Source organism: Mytilus californianus, unplaced genomic scaffold, assembly GCF_021869535.1.
Source record: "Mytilus californianus isolate M0D057914Y unplaced genomic scaffold, xbMytCali1.0.p SCAF_7, whole genome shotgun sequence".
In the NCBI taxonomy this organism is placed as follows: Eukaryota; Metazoa; Mollusca; class Bivalvia; order Mytilida; family Mytilidae; genus Mytilus; species Mytilus californianus.
The window spans coordinates 79,864,502-79,890,307 of NW_026262723.1; the positions used below are offsets into that span (position 1 = coordinate 79,864,502).

General features: G+C 32.4%; 1 protein-coding gene across 2 annotated transcripts in view; it reads left to right on the forward strand.

Annotated features, from left to right (window-relative positions):
• Positions 1-25,806, forward strand: part of LOC127708775 (choline O-acetyltransferase-like) — a 54,873-nt gene that overhangs the window by 11,849 nt on the left and 17,218 nt on the right. For both annotated transcript variants that reach the window (XM_052213893.1, XM_052213894.1), the window contains exons 3-5: positions 5,118-5,312; positions 11,241-11,359; positions 18,175-18,228. In XM_052213893.1, coding sequence (XP_052069853.1) covers positions 5,118-5,312; positions 11,241-11,359; positions 18,175-18,228 — 368 coding nt within the window. The remainder of the gene's footprint in view (positions 1-5,117; positions 5,313-11,240; positions 11,360-18,174; positions 18,229-25,806) is intronic.

The following is a 25,806-nucleotide window of genomic DNA, read 5'->3' on the forward strand; positions in this document are numbered from 1 at the left end:
TTTTCAATTTAGAAAATTAATGCTTTGCTTTCAATTAAAGTCAAGCCCTAAATGTGTGTCGTTTAAAAATTTGCCATCAATTAACTAATCTTGGCACTTTTGCAACTTTCAATACAGAAGGCTGCAATTTCGGTTTGAAAAGAATTACTGTGCTATCATAGATAGGTTTTTAATGTTTATAGATATAAGAAGATGTGGTATGAGTGCCAATGAGACAACTCTCCATCCAAGTCAAAATTTATAAAAGTAAACCATTATAGGTCACAGTACGGTCTTCAACACGGAGCCTTGGCTCACACCGAACAGTAAGCTATAAAGGGCCCCAAAAAATTACTAGTGTAAAACCATTCAAACGGGAAAACCAACGGTCTAATCTATATAAAAAACGAGAAACGAGAAACACTTATGAACCACATCAACAAACGACAACTACTGAACATCAGATTCATAACTTAGGACAGGTGCAAACAAATGCAGCGGGTTTAAACGTTTTAATGATACCAAACCTTCACCCTTTTTCTGAAACAATAGTGTAACATCACAACATAGAAAGACACACTATAAAATATCAACTGAAATAGCTTAACTCATTCAAAGGACATATTAACACCATTGAACATACACTGAACAAATAAATTTGACCTATGACACAATGTAAATACAAAATAAATAAACTAAGGGAAGAATAATAAAAGTAACATGATATATCGGTAAGAAATGTTAAACAATTAAAGAAAAACAATATGCTCGAACAAAAATACCATCCATTTGCAATAACTTTAAACACAGGTAAATGAAAATAATTTTGTTGTTAGGTATACCTGTATAGTACCAATAGAGAAAGGATATGTCTGCATAATGAATAATTATGAGGGGGGTGACACAGGGGTGTTCATTTCCCAAATCCTTCTTTTTTTTAGGAAATTTTTCCCACTTCTCGAATTTTTAAGATCATTTTTCCCACTTCCCACTTTTTTTTCCAATTCTCCAAAATCCCAGATTTTGGTTTTCCATAATGCCCTATTTGGAGCCATCCAGAGCTGTCTTCTTGTCTTAATTGTTCTACAGTATGTACAGAACTTATGAAAAAAAAACATATTTGCCTTACCTATACTTTAATGGTCCAGATTCTTACTACAACCTCAAGAAACAATGTCATTTGATAATAGGAAAAAAAACCACCAAAGGTGATAAAGCACTCATGGATGACTATGAAAATAAATGCCTTCAATGCTTAAAGCAACTCCCGTTTAGTTAACAGAACACAAAACTTAACTGAACACAAAACCCAAAGCAGGGAATCTTCATATCAGACACAAAGTGTGATACAATTGATGAACAATTGTTAAAAAGAGGGACAAAAGATACCAGAGATACAGTCAAACTCATAAATCGAAAACAAACTGACAACGCCATGGCCAAAAATAAAAAGACAAACAGACAAATAATAGTACAGATGACACAACATAGAAAACTAAAGACTAAGCAACACGAACCCCACCAAAAACTGGGGGTGATGTCAGGTGCTCCGGAAGGGTAAGCAGATCCTGCTCCACATGTGGCATCCGTCGTGTTGCTTATGTTATTACAAATCCGGTAAATAGTCTAATTCGGTAAGTCGCATTCGTGAAAAGGGAAGGGTATTGTAGTTACGACATAAGGAACATATCCGATATCATCTGTGAAACAGTTATTCCATAACGGTCAACCAACTCGTGATGGCGTCCGTAAAATTTACGAAGGGATGATTTCAACTTCACCATTTTGAACTCTTGGCTTAATAGCTTCCTTGTGAGCAGCAATCCTCTATCAAGGAAATCATGATAGGAAACACAAGCCCGGGAATATCGTATCAATTAGGAGATATATACTCCGTATGCAGGCGCTGCTGGAATGTTGCAACATAGAAATGGAAAGTTCACAATTGGGAAGCTGAAATCATCTCTTTTGTCGTATAGTTTTGTTTTCAACCTACCCACATTGTCAATTTCTAGATGTAAGTCAAGATATGAATTGAAGAACAAGAATTACTGGTTACAAGCATGACCAATAATTATTCCAATTGATACGTTGATACTACTGTCTGTTGAAGTATGGAATTTAATCAACAATAAAAAAACATAGAAAATGCCACCTAAATATATGCAAAACCATTGAACAAACAACTTTTAGATAGGACGAAGTTTGTGAATTCTCCAGGAAACCCCTCTGTTTGTAACACTATATTTACTGTATGACAATTAGCATAGACCATGTGGTGAAGGACTATCTCTGAATGCGAAGCTAAATGTGAATTCAAATGAAACACTGTTAGTTTTTCTAAAATTCTTTACGAGGAACTTATTGACTCTTACTGGAAAACCCCTGTACAAAAAAAGCAGTAAATTCAAACACGATGAAGACAGCAACACAGATATGGAGATATAACAATCTTCCGTGACAAGATAATATATAAAGTGATCTGAAATGGCTAATAATGAATTTAAAAAAGCTTTGATTGATGATCATTGATTATTTTTTTTAAGCAAAATAGTCTTTTAAATAACTTGGTGTCCGTCTTAGTCGTGTCCCGGAAGATTGTGTTATCCCTAAAACTGCGTTGATGTCTTCATCCTGTTCGTCTCCACTGCTGTTTTTGTCCTGGGGTTTTCCAATAAGTTCCTCGTAAAGAAGTTCAGATATATTATTTGATTTGATTTAACATTTATCTGTGAATTCAGATATAGTTCCTTCACCACATGGTCTATGCTAATTGTCACACAGTTAATAGTTTTACAAATAAAGGGGTTTCCTGGAGAATTTACAAACATATCCACACGTACATCGTCCGATCCAACAGGTGTTTCTATAGTGGTTTTGCATTTGATTAAGTCGCATATCCTTCTTTCTTTTTTTTTATTGTTGATTAGATTCCACACTTCAACAGACAGAAGTAACAATTTTCCAGTTGGAAACATTATAAGTGATGCTTGTTCACCAGTTTCTTTTTCATCAATCAAAAATTTTTCAAAGTCTATTTTATCAACACTTTGTGTCTCTTTCTGATATGCATACGATGGAAGTGTTCCTGCTTTGAATTTGGTGTTCTGTTGTCTAAAAGAGAGTTGTTTTACGCTTTGCAGATATTTCTTCTTATAATCATCCAAGAGTGTTCTATTAGCTTGAGTGATTTTGATTTTTTTGATTTTTAGCATTTTCACAACTGCATTAAAAGGCACCAATCCTTCAGGGCGTTCGTAGTAGGAAACTGGATTCGTGAAGTATGACTGATGTGTTTTTTTCAAAAGTTCTGTACATACTGAAGAGAACGAAACAGCAAATTCAAGTGTATCTGGAGTAACGACTCTGTCTCGCATCAAGGAAAAAAGTTCTTGCATTTTCACCATTCTTTTTTTTTCTTTTTTTGTGGGTTTTTCCCACATCCCACATTATAGTCATATCCCACTTCCTTCTTTTTCCCGGATCCCACATTATGGTCATATCCCACTTCCTTCTTTTTCCCGGATCCCACTTTTTTTAGCCCCTATATCCCACATCCCAAAAGTGTGTCACCCCCTCAATTATGGTTTAAAAAGAAAATGTCAAAGGATTTCTACCCGTGGCATTATCCATGGTAAAATCTGGAAATAAAGCACGACGAAAAGAAATAAATATGTTTTGTTACAATGAGGAAAATAATCAATTCCTTTCGTCCATGGGTTTATTTTAGTTGGAATTTTGATTCGAGCATCACTGGTGAGTTTAATATTATAAACGAAACGCGAGTCTGGCGTACAAAATTTTAATCCTAGCATCTTTGATGAGTTGTTTTTTCTACCGTAAAATTTAAGAACAGTAAACTCAACTTTTCCATTCTAATTTCTTTGTTTAGTACCATCCACGTCAACAGCAACACTCACTCAAGGATATCGAGATTTCCACACATCATTTGCGCCAACAGTTTGCATGTTCTGAATATTTAAGATTTGGAGAGAATACACAGGAAACAATACTGAAAGGGCGATATGAGATAAAATTACACAATGTAGACAGCATCAAGAATAACCAATAATTTCCAGAGAACTTTTTGATGAAATTTAAAACATCATTTCTAAATAGGCAACACATTAAGAAGCTAGGACAAACACTGTGAATGACTTTTGACTTATTATATAATTCTAAAACGTGTGGCAATTTTCAAATTAATTCATCACTGGAATCGAGTTGAACGCAACCAAATTAATATTTTGGTTATTATATTACTTTATCTTCTGTTTTCGATTAGTTATTTGAAAAAGCAATCATATCTGATTGAAAAGAAAGAAATTATAAACAGTTACTGCTCCATATCAAACACCCTTGGACATATTGTAGAAATCAGGGTTGTAAGACACACGTTATAACGTAAAGAAAACATCAGTGTATGCATTTTCATCTTATCAGGGATAGAACAGGGATACAAAGATGGGACATGAAAAGCACATTCTGTTTGATTGTAGGAAGACTTTTTTCTTGAGAACAAAGATATAAAAAAATAAAAATAAAAATGAGATTTGGTGTCATTGCAAATGAGATAGCATCATATATCTAACCAAAACCATATAACGGGGTCAAAATGTGCTCATCAACTCTGAGCAAAACTGAGCTTAAAAACAATGGCTAACAACCATATGTTAAAAGTCAATAATCAAAAACAAAAGAATAGTTCATAGGAATCATATATTACCACTAGATTATAGAGTTTTGGTGTTGCACATACTCAACAATACAAAAAACAACTATTAAATTAATTGTGTTTGAATTTGAACTCTTGCAGTCACTGAAAGCTAGCTTAAAAGCATTTCTTATGGGTAGCACACTTTTGATTTGTTTTGATTTTGTCTTTTTTGCTGTTGTTTTGGGCTTTTTATTATTGCATATTTACCTTTAAAGGTTAGAACAATTAACTGTTGAAACATTATAGTAAAAGCCATTAAAATAGTGAACATTACAATATTGGAAGTGTGCACTTCGATCTGGATGTATATATAAAACTTGCATACATTCTATATGTACGTGTTGTACACGGTTTACAAAATTGTTTTGTAAATGGAATATAAGCAATATGTTATTGATTGCCTTATCTCTTATTTTTACAGAAACCATTACCAAAACTGCCTGTTCCCGATCTCAGTAGAACATTAGAAAAATATATAGAAATCACACAACCAATTTTAACGCCATCTCAGTATGCTAAAACGAAAGACATTGTACGAGACTTTGGAAAACTTGGAGGAGAAGGAGAATTTTTACAAACGAAACTTAAAGAATATTCTGAAACTAAAGATAACTGGGTAAGTGATGAATGAACCTAAAGATTACTGGTAAAGACAACCGGATAAGTGATTAATGAAACCAGACAAATGGGTAAGTGATTTATGAAACTAAAGATAACTTGGTAAGTGGGTAACGAAACTGAAGACAACTGGGTAAGTGAACAATGAAACCAATTACAACTGGGTAAGCGGTTATCGCTTGATCGTTTTGTACGTGTACCAAACTTTACTTTTAAAATATGATATATGTCGCCCTACCGATTTTTATATAATAACTGTCAATATGAACGCTCAAGACCAAAAGTTTTGGAAGCCAAATAAATCCAACTATTCAGATTATCCGAACCTAAAATAGACCATAATAGAAAAGCCTAGTCGTTCATGTCATCTTTGTTTGTAGGAGTCGCAAACTTAGTTTTGGTCAATTATTACATAGTTCATAAATGAAAATGTACAGTAAAATATATCATTCTTATTATGTCCCAAAGCACTGCCTACAGGTACTCTCTATATACATTAGTACACGTGCACGTCCTTTGTGAATACCTGTGTGCAGGTATTTGTATGATCAGAATGTCTCTTCTAAGACAATCAGCTAGCTTCTACATATAATTGAACAGGTTCACCAAGTGCAAATTGTATAATAATGCGCAAGAATTAATTCTTAAAGTACACCTATTTAAGCGAATCAATGGTTAACTTTAGTTTATTGTTCTTTATTTCTGTAGAAATTCTTTCATGTTTTCCAATTAATTATAGTATAACTAATAGCCGTATTTGAATATAAAAAAAATAAGACAACACGTGGTCATAAGTTGTCTAGTTTCGATATTCAAATACGGCGATTAGTATATAGAAACACACTAACAAACTCAGTTGGGTTCACTTAATGTATTGTCGATTTCAATATACTTTGTTTTGCCTATGAATATATGTTTATCACATATTTGTTACGAATACGTTGGGTTTTGCATATGTAATAACCTCAAAATTGCCCGGGGCAAACAAGAGGTTATTGGTTATTGTGCCCTGATTCCAAATAACGTGACGTCATTGCGTCCTTAACGACAATGGCGAACAATAACGTTGCTCGTTTCATCGCAGTGGAGGAAAGCGATACGGCAGACTTTGTAGAGCAAATGTGCCCTGATTCCGAAATAAGTGGAAATGTGACAATAAATTTCTATAGTGTAAATGATAAAAACTAAATTTAAAAATGTGATAAAACTTTTGTGTAATAAATTTTTAAGATTTTACCTGTTATATTTCATTAAATTGTTATAATTGAACTTTTTTCTCTTTTCTGCAGAACTTAAATATGTGATAAATAGATTATAACATGTCTTTTCCATATTGGCCCTGGTATCATCCCTCGACCCATATCGGCCCTCGGCTAAAGCCTCGAGGCCGATATGGGAGTCCCGGGATGATACCAGGGCCAATATGGAAAAGGGCATGTTATAATCTATACGTATTACACCAATTGTCAAATTGGCAGATCGTCATTTCATGAAGATTGATGCAGATTTTATAATTATCGTGAAGCAAGACGTTGTTTTAAATGCACCCGGACTATTAACTGTTGTTATGTGACATACTTAATAATTTAGTTTTAAGTATCAAGGCGCAAATATTCAGTTGGAAGTGAGGGTCCGGTAAATGGCGGAGAAAGTCGAGAGAGCAAAAAGAAGAGAGATAATTCACATGTGAGATTAGCAGAATTAATGACAATGGAATATTCACATAAAGCTCTATCCTCGATATAGCAATTTCTTTAAATTATTCCCAATTTTGGAAAATAAAAAGAATAGGGATACCTTGAAAATAATGTCTCAAGATGCAAAAGTAAGCTGCAAAGGCGAAGATTGTAACTTGACGATAAATAAACTAACAAGTTTTACACGAATCTTGCGTGTCTCTTATGGTGCCGTAAGATGTCATACGTTACAAAAGTACATATAAAGTGAATGGGAAAATGGGTCTTCCAATCCTTCTTATTTCAAATTTGCATTATTGATTATATAAAGCTTTATCTATCATATGAATTTTTATTTTAATATCTTTGATATATTCTCATCAAAAACTTAAATATTATACATATATAGTTAATAGAAGGATTCTCACATAAAATGAACATAAGACTTTATAAATTTTATGCGTCCCATAAGCTTTTCTGGTTTTACGCTCATCCTGAACGCTCAAAGACATATCACAAACATCTAAGACAAACACAATCGCCTTCCAATTACCCAAGATTTTGAATGTAGATATTGAATTTGTTTTCATTGATCCAGTATAATGAGGCATTCATGCTTGATGTAATTCTTTTGAAGCAGTCCAGCAAAAGTTATAATCAAAGTCTCATTTGTTTTGAAATTGTTCATTTTCCTAAAGATTACACAATTACTTCTCCTCTTTTATAAATTGAGGATCGTTAATGCCTAGTATTATTTCTATTATCCAGTAAATGATTATATGTTTAAGACAAATACTAGGGTTCTTCATTAGGTCAGAGATTATTATATATAGTATGTAAATTTAAGTCTGGTGTTTAAGTGCATATACTTAAATCTGAAATAATCACTTGCTAAATCAATGTATATAGTTTTGAGATAATTCATGGTTACATACTAGTCAGACAAGCAGAAATCAGAAACAAAAAAACTTCACAATATCACAAAAAAAATTAATCGATTGTTACAAAAATAAAACAAACAAATATACAATAAACAAAAACAATGATTACAGTTGTTGTTTCTATTAAAGTTTAAAATTTGGTATATTAGAACGAACCTACGGAAGCGTATTAGGGCCATTCTTTTTTATTTATTTTTTTCAAATTGTCGACTTTAATCTTGGAATTATCAACTTTTATCTTGGAATTATCAACATTAATCTTGGAATTTCCAACTCTAATCTTGGAATTTCCAACTTTAATCTTGAAATTTTCAACTTTATCTTGGAATTTCCAACTTTAATCTTGGAATTATCAACTTTAATCTTGGAATTGTCAACATTAAACTTGGAAATTCCAACTTTATTCTTTCGAACCTCATTAGTCCGACTTTCATTAATCGAGTGAATCTCTGCATTGAGAACATCGTGACTTTTGGCTCACTGGACTCTCGCCTCGACCAAACAGTGCACTTCAGTTTGATGTGCATTACTTTACTTTTTGTTGGTGATTGCTATTGTAAACATCGATTCACATCCGCCTATTCAGCAATATAATATAATAAATGCATGTACTGCATATATAATTACAAATGGATATTTTAATTTTGACATTAGGGGGGGGGGGGGGGATACTTCGATATTTTTTGGTAGGGTGTGCCATTTTTGCCTTAAAAAATGTACCCATATTTTATATAACATTCACTAATATTTGATACCTACATTTATAAATAAAAATATACAAAGAATGACCTTTACTTGTATACAATATTTTAATTTTAAAATGCATAGATTCAGGGACTTTAAGCCCCTGATTGATTCAAAACCACAATTGGCCATTAATATAAGATTTCCAATAACATATTTATATAAGATGTGTAGAACATACCCCAAACCAATATAAAGTTATGAGAGAACAATGAATATCAAATAAACTTAAGAATGTCATTAAAAGTAGTGTCATTTTTATATAAATACTCGCAAAATTATGACCCATATTTTTGGCATATCCACGTATACCCATTTATAGGAAGTTACACCCCCCCTTTTCATGGATATTAAGCTACGTGAAGCTATACAAGTTTGTAGATACACGTCTATTTTTCCTTTAACACTTTTTAGCCGCGAAAATAATTATAAGTAGATTAAGTATTCGGAGAAATACAATAAACTATGGGCTAGAAGTAAAATATCAGTCATTTCCAAGATTAAAGTTGATAATTCAAGTTGATAATTCCAAGATTAAAGTTGGAAATTCTAAGATTAAAGTTGATAATTCCCAGATTAAAGTTGATAATTCCAAGATTAAAGCTGGAAATTCCAAGATAAAAGTTAATAATTCCAAGATTAAAGTTGATAATTCCAAGAAGATTAAAGTTGATAATTCCAAGATGAAAGTTGGAAATTCCAAGATTAAAGTTGATAATTCCAAGATTAAAGCTGGAAATTCCAAGATTAAAGTTAATAATTCCAAGATTAAAGTCGATATGAAAACAATTTGAAAAAATAAAATAAAAAAGGATGGCCCTAATACGCTTCCGTACGAACCTTTGATTTAAATACTCAACTTAAAAAAAGCTACCTTGGATAGTATTTAATAAGAAATTGTTTTTCTCTCTCGCCAGAACTAAACGTACGACCATTTTTATATCATACATAAAATGGCCAAAGCAGTAATTGTTATAAATATTGTCTGTATGAAATAGACTAAATATTTGTAACCTGTCACACGAACCCTAATACAAACTACGGGAAATGTAACAGTTAATTTAGTTAATGCGAATCACAAGATTTCATCTACATTCCTATCGATCTTAACGTCTTAAAGCAAAAAAATATGAAAGATATATTCATATCTAGCTTGTAGATTTTACAGTTCCATGAACAAGCTCGCGTGTTCATTTTTATCTCTTGACATTAATGCTTTGGTATCAATCGATCATTGCAAAAATTGTAGGAAAATTATATGTTAAGGAAACAACTTCTATAAAATGAAGGAAGTTGAATGAGAGTTAAAGGAAACATCTAAACAATACAACTTTTGGCGTCTTTGTGCTACGCTACTCAATCTAAACATTTACAAAACCTCCGTACCATTACTTGGAGTGCATATTTGATATTGGAAACTTTCGTTTAATTTTCTCTATAAACACGATTCATCCGATGGTTAATAAGAAAATTCTCGTGCTCTATTGTAATCTATTTTTCTTAATTACCGATATATTTTTGTAATATGACATTTACTGATGTTTATCGGTTTACAGTTGTTTGATATTTGAAAATAAGTGAAAATGTAAATTTTATAATTGTATTATAAATAGGATATTGACAAGAAATTAAAACAATTTCAGACAATAATTGTCTACTCTTTTAAACTTAAAGCCACAGTCAGCATTACCATTCTTCTAATTCAAGCTTGATAATTGAAAAAGACAAAGACAGGCCACAAATCGCTTTCGATGTATTAGTATTACAACGTTTAGTGTATTATGAAAATTCTGTTTTCAGTTACGTTTACACGTATTAAACATCTGTCTGTGATAATCTACACATTTCCAAATTACAAATATTATAAAACTTGTTTTATTAACAATATTATTTGTGTATTTGTGCAAGCTGGTTTTCTGATTAGTAGTTCTATAAATTTAAGATGAAATGTTTAATGTGAAAGCATATTAGAAGAATGAATCGTCATTTTCTAGGTAAAAATAAAACAGCAACCGTTTTTATTCAACTCACTTGGTTTTTTTTTTCCATCAAAATTCACACGTTTTAATACGTGTTTATGTAATTTGGAGATGTGAATTTATTGTTTTATTATCTACAGTCGTTAGGGATAATTTAAAATGTTGCAGGCAATATGTTCACTGTATTGAAATGTACAGTCTTGTGTCAATTTTACAGATTGGTTTAACGTAAATTGTGGCTTAAAACAAGGGTGTATATTATCCCCATTATTATTCAATATTTTTATTTATGATCTAATTGATGATATTAAAAGGCTAAATATTGGTATTTATGTTGATAATGATAAAGTGTATATATTATTGAATGCAGATGATATTGTATTTTTAACTGAAAATGAAAGTGATTTACAAAAACTGGATTAATTTGATGATGTGACAATGAATTTAGTTTTCAGATAGTCGTCTTTGAAATAACATGCATTGTCAATATGCATGTATTATTGTTATGATGAGTTGCATTTTTTTTTAGGTTCAAAGTGTGTTTTATTTTCTAAAACTGTGTACGATATTTTACTTTATAAATCAGGCATACAATTGGTGGTTAGATGACATGTACATGAAAGTGCGATTACCACTGCCTATCAGCTCTAATCCAGGGATGGTGTTTCCTAAACAGCATTTTTTAGACAGAGCTCAACAGCTAAGGTAAATTGAGTTGTATTACATGCACAAAGAATTTCTTTCCTTCATTCTATAAGTCTTACATACTGACAGACTTTCAAAACGCAACACAAATTTTTGTCATTTTTTTTTAACAAATCTTTAAGTTACTACTATTCATGCTTATCATATAGCTTTCTATTTAGCGGAAAAACCTGACTTACCTGAAGCATTTAAACATACCGTATAATTGACGTCGCACGAATTTCTTAAAGCGATATTTGAAACCCATGAATGATTATGTAAGGGTTTTATTCCCCGTGAAACATTTCTTTCAATCCACACTCACACTTACATCAGTAAAAAAATGTTGCATTTCCATATTGCCGAGACTGAGCAAGGAAAATCTGAATTAGGTCATCAGAATATCACCGGCAGGAATATGTGAACGTGCTGTTACTAGACAATTTCACGGAAAAAATCTTCTTACTGTCCTTAGAACAACGGTACAGACAGACGGGATTTGTTTAAAATTTGATGACACGGCCGCAACGTCAACTGCTAATCAAGTCGTCGAATGCCATGGCAGACAGATTCACGCCTTAAATGTTTCCCATATACTGAAATGCCAAAGAATCGACTGTAGAAAAACATTTTAGGCTCTAAAGTTTAAATTGCATAATTGACAAAACACATTGTAATGTGTGGGACAGAGGCCAAATCAGAAGGAACAAAACAGAACTCAAAACATGCCCAACTGATCTGGCTGTCTAATGACCTTTCTGTCAATCATTTAGGCGTTGTTTACAGACAGAAGGGTCATTAGACAACCAGATCAGTTGTCATTGCCTTCAACGGTGACACATCCATTGATAAGGGGAAAACCAGGGTTTCAGTGCATACCACATGATTTGAACATTAAACATGATGTAATTAATTCAACTTTCGAAATGCAAACATTTTTTAAGACAATGAAGTAATGAATGAAATCTGGGAACAGTATATCTATTATATATGTCAATATATATGTTCCTGATGAAATTAATGTTTATACATTTAATTTACAAGAATTGCATATTTGAGAATGAGAATAATATAGTGTTGTGTTTTTAAAGTCCGTCAGAAAAAAATGATATCATATTGCAGGCTGTAGGACACGGTTTATTTAGTGTCAATAGCTCTATGCATAATTAGTAATCTTTTACGGGATTACACAAAAACTCGTCTATCAGTTTTGGCGACCTTTACAGGTCGGTGTGTGTTCAAAATTGCAACTCACTTAAAAAAAAAACAAGTCCATCAGATAAAATTAGGATAATAGTTCAATATAAATATTTTCGTTATCGTAAACAGCGATTATTGTTAAATACCCAAAAAAAATCCATGAAAATAATTTTTTTTTCAGTCTGCGTCCAATTTGCAAAGCTTTTGTATGAGTTAAGGAACTTTTGAATTCATTTCATTTCTATTTATATCAAGGTTTCTGAAGAATCTAATTGTTATAGTGTCGTAGCTTAAGAAATTCTATCAAAGTTATATATATATTTGTAGATCTTATACATCGACTTTGAATGTTCTTTAATTTTAAGCTACAAGCCATACATTTTTAGGATATTATATTATGTAATAATTCCCTCCTACAGTTTTATATCCTTAAACTTCACCGGACGATTGCACACATATCTAAGTTAAGCATCTGCTATTATGGAATTGTTTGAGGTTTTTTTTAGACTTGGTAACATAGTAATTTTTCAGCAAAATTTACATAACAGGGTATATATTTTGTGTAATTAGACCTGTGCACCTGCTTTATGGAATTGTCTGAGATTTTTTTTTGCTTTGCAGTTTTCCAGATTCCGGAACTTATAAAAATAAGGCGATGTGGAATCATTTCAAATCAGACAAATATCCATTAGAGACTAAATGACATAAATGTAAGCTGTACGGCCTTCAAAAATGAACAAACACCCAAACCATATAGTGAGCTATAAAAGGCTCTGACATGAAAATCTGTACAACAACTCAAACTAGAAAACAAACGGCCTTAGTCAATATGATCAAACAGTAAACGAGGCCTTAGTCAATATGATCAACCAGTAAACGAAAAATCAAATTTGAACGGCAACCAACGACAATCACTGCATGATTAACATGCTTCTGACTTGGGACAGGGGGTAAATATGTTTGCTAGAGCTAAATCATTCCCTTAATCTGGAACAGTGGTATAACAACAAACACAAGAAATAAACTGTAAAAGGCTTGACTCATCTGATCAACACGAAGCACACAAATCAACTTACAAAAAGACAAAAATTAAACACAAATTTCCGGTTAAAGAGTACTCGCAGAAACAGTTAGTCAGTTAAAAGCCATATACAATTAAAAAAAAAACCTGTTTGCCTAGAATAAATTATGAATCAGTAGACAGTTTTCAATAAAATTCTCAAAAGCTGTAACCAATTTTTGTGTTCAATCCAGATCTTTACAAAAAGTTTGCACACCCTTTAAGTTTGTACACTTTCTATTATGGAGCTGATTTGAAAAAGATTTCCCATTTTATAATTTACATATATCTTTATGTTCATTGTAAGGCCATTCTCCATAATTTAATGAACATAAAGTACATGTAAAACCCGGCCATTTGAGTTTTTGATCCATTCTTAAATATGTATGTTTATATCCTTCCATCTGCCTACGTAAATGGGTTTTGTTCTGTGTTCTCAATATTGCCGGTAACTTCAAATATGACTAGTGTTTAACTGCAAGCATTTTATGTACAACATTTCATTTTTACAACACTTGCAATTCATTTAAATATCCTTAACTCTATACCAGTTCAAAGGAAATGGTCTCTTTCAGACTTCAAAACACCATTAAAGCTTTGATGACGTCACATATAAAAAGACTTCATGATGGATATGAATCATTTTTGAGTTTTTTTTTAATGTTAAAACGATGATTGATGACTTTATTGGTCTTCAGGGGGATACATTTATTACAGAAGTCAAAGTTACCATGTCATCTATCTATTGTATTCGGTCCAGATAAATGGCTATTGTTATACTGATGATGTTAATCACAAACATTGTTCATTTTACACCAGGGCCCCCAAGAGACAGAGTCTGATTTGATCTGGTATCTAACGAAGTGTATAACACCAGTAATCAGCTTCAATCACAGACGTTTAGTGATAATAGCATCATATCTATTCAACGCGTTCATTAGCCTGATATAGCGCGCCAGCATTATACCTCATTTGGGAATTCTTTTAGTTATCACGATTGGGTTCACTCTAATACGTCGAACAATACCGGTCATTTCCATCTTTAAAACGCGTGAAAGGATTCTTGTGCGGAATCGAAAAGAACGGCGGTTTACTCTCCTTTTTAATATGGTTGCACATATTTATTAAAACTCCCCTAAGGATTTAGTATGCTCATCATGTGAAGCATTATAATGAATTTTAGTTGAGCTACGAGGATCACGGTAACAAGGTTCAGAACATTCATTTCCATCTGATGTAATCTTATCTTCAATAAGCAAAAAAAGATATTTTTCCGTCTATTCTAAAAAAAAATTGTTTCTCCTGGAGAAGAAGTAATGTACTATGAGAATCCGAGACGGATAACAATGTTATGTGCACAGTTTATTACGCTTGTTAATGACACGCAAATTGTTCCCCTAAACGACGTCTGACAACAAATTTTATATCAATATACATCGAGATTTTCAAAAGATTGTCTATCGAATTTAACGAAATATTCGAAAAAAAAAATATCATTAAATTGAACTATAAACTGCGAAACACAGTTTTACTTTGGAACCAATGGAGTAAAATTTCATTAGGGTGAAAATAAACTACTTGTAAGCGTCAATTGGGTCTTTAAGAAATGAGTTTAATTGAATTGAAAGAAAATTTATGGTAAAAAAACGGAAGATTTAAAAACTATCAAAGCCATTTCAAATTGATTTGTAAAATGTAAATTACAAAAAAGTGACAGTTAATGACTATTTGATGTTTCCGTTTAATGTTTTATAGATCAGTTTGTTTTATTTTAACAAGTTAAAAAGAACACACTTTTGAATGTTGATTTTGGTTTATTACAGGCAAACGGAAATCGAAATATCTTCTTTTCCTCATAAACTAAAGAACTGCGTTAAATTAGTTCTAAGTTCTGATCCTTAACAAAGACAGATAATGCACATTCTATTTCATTTAATCGATAGCAAGATTACCTGTATATAATACTGCACATAATAATTCTTATAAAGAAGAGAACACGTCAGCGTATTCCCACTACAAGTCTCATTCATAAAAAAAAACGGATACCAAATTCTAAAATAAACATTTTCAAATTATATTGTCATTACCAATAACTCATCATAGATACCAGGATTAAAATTTTGTACGCCAGACGCGTGTTTCGCCTACAAAAGAATCATCAGTGACGCTCCAATAAAAAAAGTTAAACAGGTCAAATAAAGTACGAAGTTTAAGAGCATCGAGAACCCAAATTCCGAAAGGTTTTGCCAAATAAGGCTAAGGAAATATATTGATGTGTAAGAACATCCTTAGTATGCCGAAAAAAAATCAACGATTGGTTAACCGCTTATTTATAATTATGACTATATCAATGATATTTCATGTTGACACAGAAGTGCTGACTACTGGGCTGGTGATACCATCGGGGAGGAAACCACCACCAGCAGTGACATCAACCCACTTCTGAATATAATACTTTTATGAGGTCTTGTATGTTAAATATTCAATGAAAAACAATTGGCCCAAATTGACGACATATCACAATATGTGTGTGGAAGAGAAACACTCCATACATTCCTTATTGTCGTCCTGAATGCGTTTGCAACACTAATTCAGATTAGTTTGTTCTACATTTTTGTCCGGTGTCGTAAACATTAATGATATTCCGAGATTAAAACTTTATAGGGCATTAAAAACTTTGTCAAACGTTCATGGCAGTTTAAGAAACATGTTCAGAAAGCTTCATCATGATAAAAAAAATCATCAGCCGAAAAAAAGTTTACCCATATTTTACTGATAAATGGATTTTTATTTATAAATCACCTTATGTTATAATGCTGTATTTTAATTGGATGAGAGAAATGGTATTTTTGTCATTTTCTATATATTGAGATTTTCATTTCTCTGCCGGTGTATTTGTCATTAGGGAATTTCATGTGCCGGGGTATTTGCTAGCAAAAATACCGGTTTCGAGGTAAACAAATTTCCCTCGCCTTACAGCTCTGGAAATTTGTTTACCCCTAAACCGGTATTTTTGGCAATTACCCCTTGTCAGCATGATATATTTGTATAATATTCATATAAAGAGTAGGGTTAAAGTTTTTACCACACCAATAGCCTAAACAACCTCTATTTCAGGAAATCTCTTAGAAGCTTCTTCATAATAAAGTGATACCATTTCAAGTGAAAATATACCTTTAATTAATAACTTTGTAAAAACTTTATGGAATTCCACAACACTTTGACAGAAACTTCTTTTAATAGTGAAAGAAATATCACCATGGGCTTTTCTCAATAATTTTTTTTTCACATTTTACTGAAAAATCAAGTTTGTCCTTTTTTTCTTTTTTTGGCAGTCGACATATGTAACATATTTGTTTTTCGTTCATTATTTTGTACATAAATTAGGCCGTTAGTTTTCTCGATTGAATTGTTTTACATTTGTCATTTCGGGGCCTTTTATAGCTGACTATACGGTATGGGCTTTGCTCATTGTTGAAGGCCGTACGGTGACCTATAGTTGAAAATTTCTGTGTCATTTGGTCTCTTGTGGAGAGTTGTCTCATTGGCAATCATACCACATTTTCTTATTTTCATATTTACACAGACCTCAGCAGGAAAAAAAACAAGTTTCCTTTGCGGATACTTAGTGAATCGATATAATTCATTTTACATCGTGGTTTATCTACAATTTGCCAAGAGAAAGATCTAACATTTTTAAAGTTTTAATACCTTGCTCCGCTATACCTCATTCGAATCAATTTTACGTGCATAAACAAAACCTTAAATATCATGATACTAGTAGATTTTCCACTGCACACATATTGTGTTATTGCCTGTGTGGGATTGAAATAACTGATATGGTTGAAACCATATGTTTTAATAAATACGGCATATTCAGACCAATACTTGCACATTGTGCCAACTCAGAACTTGAAGGTAACAGTTCACACCCCGACCTGGACAAATTATGTTGACGCAAAACTAACAATTCATTGTTCTTACTATACGAGCACACGACCTCCCACACTAAAGACCACCAAGACGGTATAAAAGTTAGGCCCTTTCGAATATATCCTTTATATTTATTGGTTTCCGTTTGGAAGAAATTTTGACCGATCCGTATTACAAGAGCACTTTTAATGTCGATTTTTTAAACATAACTTATCAAGAATTTTACTCGACATATTAAATTCTGCACTGTTGGGCATCCACTCCTTTTGTGTCTTAATTTTTAACAGCAAGTACCAAATCTATTCCTGGTTCGTTCAAGTCAGGATAAATGACAAAGAAAAATATCAAAGAAACTAAACAAAGTAGATTTGAATGCACGTCTCGGCAATTTGATAGATATAGATGTAGAAAAAAATCGCATGATCCGATTTTCGTGCACAGCATAAGCGTTTTTTTTTTAATATTTTTTATCAGGTACGCTCAAGACAAACAGTTGGGATGTAAAGTCGCATATCGTACCGTTTTGGTTTTCTCAGTAGTTATATTTAAAATTACCTTATCGAACTTTCATGTACCTTTTCTTTTGGAATAAATTAATGTTTTTATGCTGCGAAATACTTACAGCAATAAATTTTTCTTTCAGGTATGCCTCAAGATTGATTTCTGGCATCTTGGATTACAAAACCATCATTGATGCGTAAGTTGTCAATTATCTCGCATATTTTATGTCTTCTGAATGTAAATTTTTAAGACAAACGGTATGTTCAAAATTTACAACAACTTGGTCGATACCATTGTAGTTAGACTCTTGGCATCCAGGATATCATCGACCTAGAAGTATTCTTTGATTCAAGTGCCTGTCTCAGATAAATCCATGCAAAGAACCAAGGTTACAAGATCACCTTCATACTCTGTTACAAGGAAGATCTAGTCATGTAATGATTTCAGAATTTTTTTATTTTCAAAAATTTCAGAATTTGCCTTATGTAGGGCTATTACTAAAAATAGAATTTCTATCAAGATAAAAGGTTAAAAGCAAGCTATTTTTGATAAAATGGGCCTTTGATATCCATTAAATGAATAGTTTGTAGACATTCTTGTATGGTTTTATCAATAATATGAACCAATGTGATACTAGTGATTATGCTATAGTTGACCTTTCAAATTTCCTTTTAAGTGCAGAAAGGTCACCAAAAGGTCAAATTTCAAATTTTGAAAATTTTGCAAATTTTCAGGACTTCAAAGTCTTCCCACGAATAGCGAGGATATTTATTTCTTTTAATTTTGGTCTTTTTACTATTGCTATAGCTTTATTTACAAAATATAAAAAATTGTCCTCGGCAAATGAATTTGTCTCAATGAATAGTCATAGTTATGGATTTGGGCGATTTTTATAAATTTTTCACTTGGTTACAGCAAATTCTCAAGTTTGATTATGAAACTGTTAACAACATGAAACAGTTGAAAGCATAATATTTTTAATGAATTTTATACATGTATTTAAATTACAGAAAAATTCTTTTCAAAATAAAGGGGAGATAATTATATTGAATTTAATGGACACATTTATATTTTCTTCATTTTTCAAGAAAATAAGGTCTGTGAACCTTTTATATTTTGGAATTATTTATGAAAAGCCATTCTATCCTAGAAATTGATCTGCTTCTATAGTTTCATTATCCAAAAAATAGATCAAAAATACGCGTTTTTCTTTTTATAACCTACAAAAAAAGCTGAAATTTATTAATTTCATTGCATTTTAATAGGGAAAAAGGTCAGCGACACACTCTTTTTATATTGAAATTTTAATGTGCATTGAGACAAAAGTCCTTTACATTCAGAACCCCTAGTAACCATAAGCTGGTATGGACTGTATTATCTCTGTTCATTCAAGCTGACCATACATGCCTTCCATTTTTTTCACAGGCCAAAACCGTTTGAAAATGTTTAAATGTTGAACCATGCAAAATATCAGTACACATGCATAAGCGAACGAAGAAAAAACACTTTCTTCCCAAAATTCCCCATATGAGAGGACATTGGAGTATATTGGGAAACAAGCAGAGAGGTGTCAGCATATACCCACACATAAGATGTGCAAAATATGCTGCAACAAATGACAAATGACACAGTATTAACGAAAAAACCATTTATTAGAGGCATTATGGAATATGCAATGTTACACAATGAAACTATTTCACCATACTTGTGCTGCACCGCATGCAGGATCAGATAAGGAAACACAAAAGATACACATTACATAATAGTGGCTACAGTCATGTTAAATGACGGGAATAAAAATCACATACTTTAAACTATATGTAGATACCCTAAAAATCATTTACCCCAAGTCTTGTTGATTTTGGTTCAGTAGTTTCAAAGAAAAATTTTAAACTGGAAAACAGACGCCAATTGATAGCAAAAGTTCACTAAGTTGAGCTAACAATATACTATATTATATCATAAAATTGAGAATGGAAATTGGGAATGTCTCTTTCAACCCGACCAAAGAGCAGAAAACAGCGTAAGGCCACCATTACTTTTTGTAAATATATTTTATTAACTTTTGGCTGCATTTCATCTCATGCTAAGCATACTACCACTCTTTTCAAATTTTCTTCCAACAGGATGGTGGAAAGTTTGAAAAAAAATGAAAACAACACGTTAAATAATTTCATGCGTTCGAAGCGCTTTTCTGGATTTACCTTCATCAGGAACGCTCAAAGCCGAATATTTGAAAGCCGAGGATGTATAAATACCGAAACAGTTGAAGAGCTTTATGACAAAAAATACCTAAAAAATAGCCAAATCCATCTCGTCAATTTTGCCTGAAAATTGTTAGCATGTTCCAATAGTACAACCCATTATAATATAATTCAACAAAACCAATCTTCATTTTTTGGGGTATTTTTACTGCATATAAAGCTCTTGTAGTTTGAGTAGTTATAACCAACTAACAAAAGAAGTTTTACCTAATTCATCCTTGAAATTGACTTCTAAATGGCTTGACACAGTCCTCTTGTGTTGTGTTGAACATTGTTTACAAATTTCTGCAAAAGATAAAAAAACAACATTTTGAACATATATGCTACTATTGTAAGTTCAAAAGCAGTTCCCATGATCAAACTGACCTTCTCCCCCACAAAACAGCTTCCTGTGATTTGATTTGGAATACGTGTAATTCAAAATAAGCATAAACAATATACTTATTCAGTCTACATGAAACATACATGTATTTGATGCAACCTTTCCCGAAATATTAATTTCAAGATACATTTCAAAATCAGTCTGGCAAAAGTCTCTAGCTTTAGTCAGACTGATATCTATATGTAAATAAAAATCAAACAGTTTTATCCTATTTATGTGTCCTGTCTGGGTTACAATGTAAGAGGAGCGTTGTAATTTCTGCCCTTTGTGTCAGACCTTCACTTATTGGGCTTTACGTTTTTCTTTTAGTTAAAGTACATGTACATGTTGTTTACCATGAGGTTGAGGTAAAATCAGTTTCAAACTTACATTTTTATGTTAAAGTTTTTGGTTGAGGCAGTACACATGTACATGTACATTTTTTACTATGAACTTTTGGTCAAATGTTAATTATATACAGATAAAACTTCAAACTAACATGTTTGCTTTCAATGTTTCTTTGCTTCCGGGGTACATGTACCTATACCCGGTGGTGATGCTACACAGTGATCTAGTACACGTTTATTCTGATATATTTGACCCTACATAAATCATGTTCTTCATGGTTCACCAAACATTGAAATTTGATAGCACAATGGGGGTATGTCCTATGGAGTCAGGACACATACACTTGTTTACAAATACATGTACAATATATGTTGGTACATGTATATATTTTACATGTCTAATGAGTAATGTACAATGTACATCTATGTTTGAAAATGCATGTGGTAATTTTCCAAAGGAAATAAACACACAATGTATCTATCTATAAACATGTAATTTATTAACACTCATTTTTGACAAACAGAAAGACTGCAGTGTTGGGTCCATGGGTAAAAAGGGAGAGACATGATTTGAATACTGTTTTACGCATTAATAAAAAAACGACACAGAGATCTTATTGACATATTTGTTGGTAAAGCAACTAAGATGGATTACAATTCTCCCATTTACATTTATATATGGTTGCATTCTAGAGTCATACCTGACCCAATCGGCACTATCTGTCTAGTCTTTAGCCACACCTCTTTACAAACAGATGGGTTGGCACCACGGTCTACTTTTGCTCTACTTTTGTCATTGTGGTTTGGATATGTACAGTGTACTTTCCCTCTTCTCCGATTCAAACAAAGTTTTGCTCGATGGGATTCACAAATGTTGAGGATCAACGATGTTTTGTCAATTGTAAAAATCCCACTTCGGAACAGAATCAACAAAGATTCTGGACATTCAAGTTTCTCAAATGGTTTTCCTGGAATTGTTTCTGAGAACTTAAGTCCAATCAAATGTCTTCCTGTACTCCATTTACACTCAAAAATGTGTACATAAGGGTCAGAATTGTTGCATGGTACAGTTGAAAATTTATGAAAGTCACACACTCTTGTTTGATCTGCTGTCACAATTCTAAAAAATCAGTTTTACATCTTCCTTGCATTGGTGGCTGATATTTTTGTTCAGCATATTATTTTTCTTAAATTGTTTAACATTTCACAGCGGTATAACATGTTACTTTAATTATTCTTCCCTTAGTTTATTTATTTTGTATTTACATTGTATCATAGATCAAATTTATTTGTTCAGTGTGTGTTCACTGGTGTTAATATATCTTTTGATTGAATTAAGCCATTTCAATTGATATTTTATAGTGTGTCTTTCTTTGTTGTGATGTTACACTATTGTTTCAGATAAGGGTGAAGGTTTGGTACCATTAAAACGTTTAAACCCGCTGCAGTTGTTTGCACCTGTCCTAAGTCAGGAATCTGATGTTCAGTAGTTGTCGTTTGTTGATGTGGTTCATAAGTGTTTCTCGTTTCTCGTTTTTTATATAGATTAGACCGTTGGTTTTCCCGTTTGAATGGTTTTACACTAGTAATTTTTGGGGCCCTTTATAGCTTGCAGTTCGGTGTGATCCAAGGCTCCCTGTTGAAGACCGTACTTTGACCTATTATGGTTTACTTTTATAAATTTTGACTTGGATGGAGAGTTGTCTCATTGGCACTCATACCACATCTTCTTATATCTATTGAGGTGTAATACCACCAAATCATAGTACGTTACATCCGGTTGCATACGAAAATAGGTCGAAAAAAAAATATTCCCTTGAATTTGACAGTTGTAGGTAATTGATCCTACATTTCATTGCAGTAAAACATTTCTGAGTCATAAACATATATCTTGGGTATTTCAAAGCACCATTATTTCTTTATTTGGGGTTTCTATAGAATATTTTGGAAACTTGAGGTTACATGGTTACTAAAGCTTGTACACAGGTTAAAAAAGGGGAAAAATTTGATTGGTTAACTTCCAGTGATGGTTATTTTCTTATATGCAATGAAATGTTATGTGAAATTTTTTCTATAGTACTGGACAGGATAAAACTTTACTCATGCCAAGTATTTCTTTATTTGAAACAAAGATAAATTCTGCACATTTTTTTGAAAAGTGCAAATTTAACAAAGACTAATAGGGGAAAATCAATGGTGGTATTACACCTTGAGACAGCCATGGATAATACGGCATAACACAATGGGTAATCTGGTTAAATTTGAAAGATGAAAAATCTATGTATTAGAAATTAGAGATTTGATGATTTTAAGACAAATTGAAGAAGTTTTTTCGTCGATTTTATTTGCTTTCAATACAAATGTTCATCTATTTTGAAAGAATTCAATCAGTAATATTTCAGATGATAAAAGAGATAAATGCATTATTTTTTCGATTTTCAGTTATAGTTCAACAAGCCAAAGTTGTATGCAAAATCTTAGCAATATTTGTGACATTTACTGTAACTTGAACTTAATCAGTAATGCATGAATATATTTCAACCCTCTAGTAAATTTGATCCGAGACGGATTTGGTTTTCTTCTTAAGCTGTATGTATTGAATGTTTTTTACTTGATTGTATATTAAAAAATCAAGCATGTATCTGATAATAATTGGAAAACAGTTATATATTTAATTGAGAATTAGATGTATCGTACAAAAATGTATGCATGGTAAACATTTAAGCGAATGATCAAAAACAGAATTTAGGCATATTTACAACTGAGAATATTTCACGGTATTTTGTCGTGTTCGGATATTCCAATTAGCACGATGTTCGGTGATTCTTTTAGAATTTAATAGCCTTGCGTTATTTTCACAAAAACGAAATGTAAAGGAAACTGTAAAATGTGTAAATATCATTGCGATAACAAAAAATGCACGACTGAAAAATATTTCATGTAATATGGAACCCCTATCCTACATATTTTTAGTTATTTTATTATTACTGCGACCTAGATTCGTATGTTTTCTTTGAAGTACAATGTTACATGGTAATGCTATTTCAGTAATTTGCACAGATTTCAGTATAGTTAGACATAAAGGATGTTCTAAGTTTTCAAGCTGACCTTAATTAAGTGTACAGCTGACATAAACTTGGTCATTATGTACATCTTATAGTTACTAAAACTGAGTGTAATTTCCGACTTTGGAAGTCTTTAGTATTTTATAGTATAATTAGTTGCATCAATTTCTCTTCCGAAATATCCATTTAAATGCTACTATACCGGTCAATAAATGGTACAAACATATAAAAGACGACAATAAAAAGTCTGGGATTACATTAAAACATTTCTGCAATTCGTATCAACCTTACATCGTTTCTTGTGCGAAATGTACATGTTTCAAATGTAAAGAAAAGAAATTAATACATATAAAATAAAGAAACTTTCGGTATGTATGATAATAGTTTGTTTTTTTTTTATTTTGAATATTGCCTTTGATATGCATATCAACTAGTATGTTACTGAAAGTTCTCAATAACTGAAATGTTAAGGGACGGACAAAAACGGCAGTTTAAAAAAGCCAACACATTTGGGTTGATATGAATAATTAAGGCATAATTTTGAGGCAAAAGTAGGGTAGCGATGTTGTAATCTCATAAATCATTACGAACATACAAATCAAAGTAAAAACAAACTCAAAAACTTAGGAAATCGCACGAACTCCAAAAGGCGCGTTCGTGACAGTTGTCTACAGGATAAGCATCGCCTGCTTATGACACTATCCGCCATGCGAATCAACACTGTCAAACTGACACGATCGGGGATAGGACACCATTAGTACATTGACAGATCAGAGGCTTGTTCTTGTATCTAAAGGGTAAAAACCGTGAAAAATGTCACGCTTGGGTTAAGACTAAGACACATCGTATCGGTTCACCAATTCCTGATGGTGACCGTAAAACCTATGCAGTGCCGACTTCATGCATTCATTCCCACAAATCGATTGGGTTAGTTTTTGTGTGAGGAGTACAACATACTTGTCTCCTATTAAACACGAATTATTCGCCAAGCGATTGCAACACATATCTAGGACAATAAAGGAGGGTTTTACTATAGAACCCTATGGGATTTTATTTTTTTAAATTTTCAAATGATTATAAATTGAAAACCGTTTGTGATAAACACAATCTTTTTAATTGAAAATGTTCTAAATGATAAAGCATATTAAATGAAATACAGGGTTAGTCCCCAGGGGTCACCCCAACCCCAGCCATTTAAGAAAATTCTAATAACTTGTAAGTGGTCAAGATCCCCACCCCTAAACCATATATATTCTGGTTTGTCATGCTAAGATGGTTTGAATGATATACAGGGTTAGTGCCCAGGGGTCATCCCGACCCCCTGCCATTTGAGAAAGTTCAAATATCTTGTAAATGGTCGAGATCCCCACCCCTAAACCATATACATTCTGGTTTGTCATGATAAAGCACATCAAATGAAATACAGGGTTAGTCCCCAGGGGTCACCCAACCCCCTGCCATTTAAGAAAGTTCTAATATCTTGTAAGTGGTCAAGATCCCCACCCCTAAACCATATATATTCTGGTTTGTCAAGCAAAGATGGTTTGAATGATATACAGGGTTAGTCCCCAGGGGTCACCCCCACCCCCTGCTATTTAAGAAAGTTCTAATATCTTGTAAATGAACGTGATCCCCACCCCTAAACCATATACATTCTGGTTTGTCATGATAAAGCACATCAAATGAAATACAGGGTTAGTCCCCAGGGGTCATCCCGACCCCCTGCCATTTGAGAAA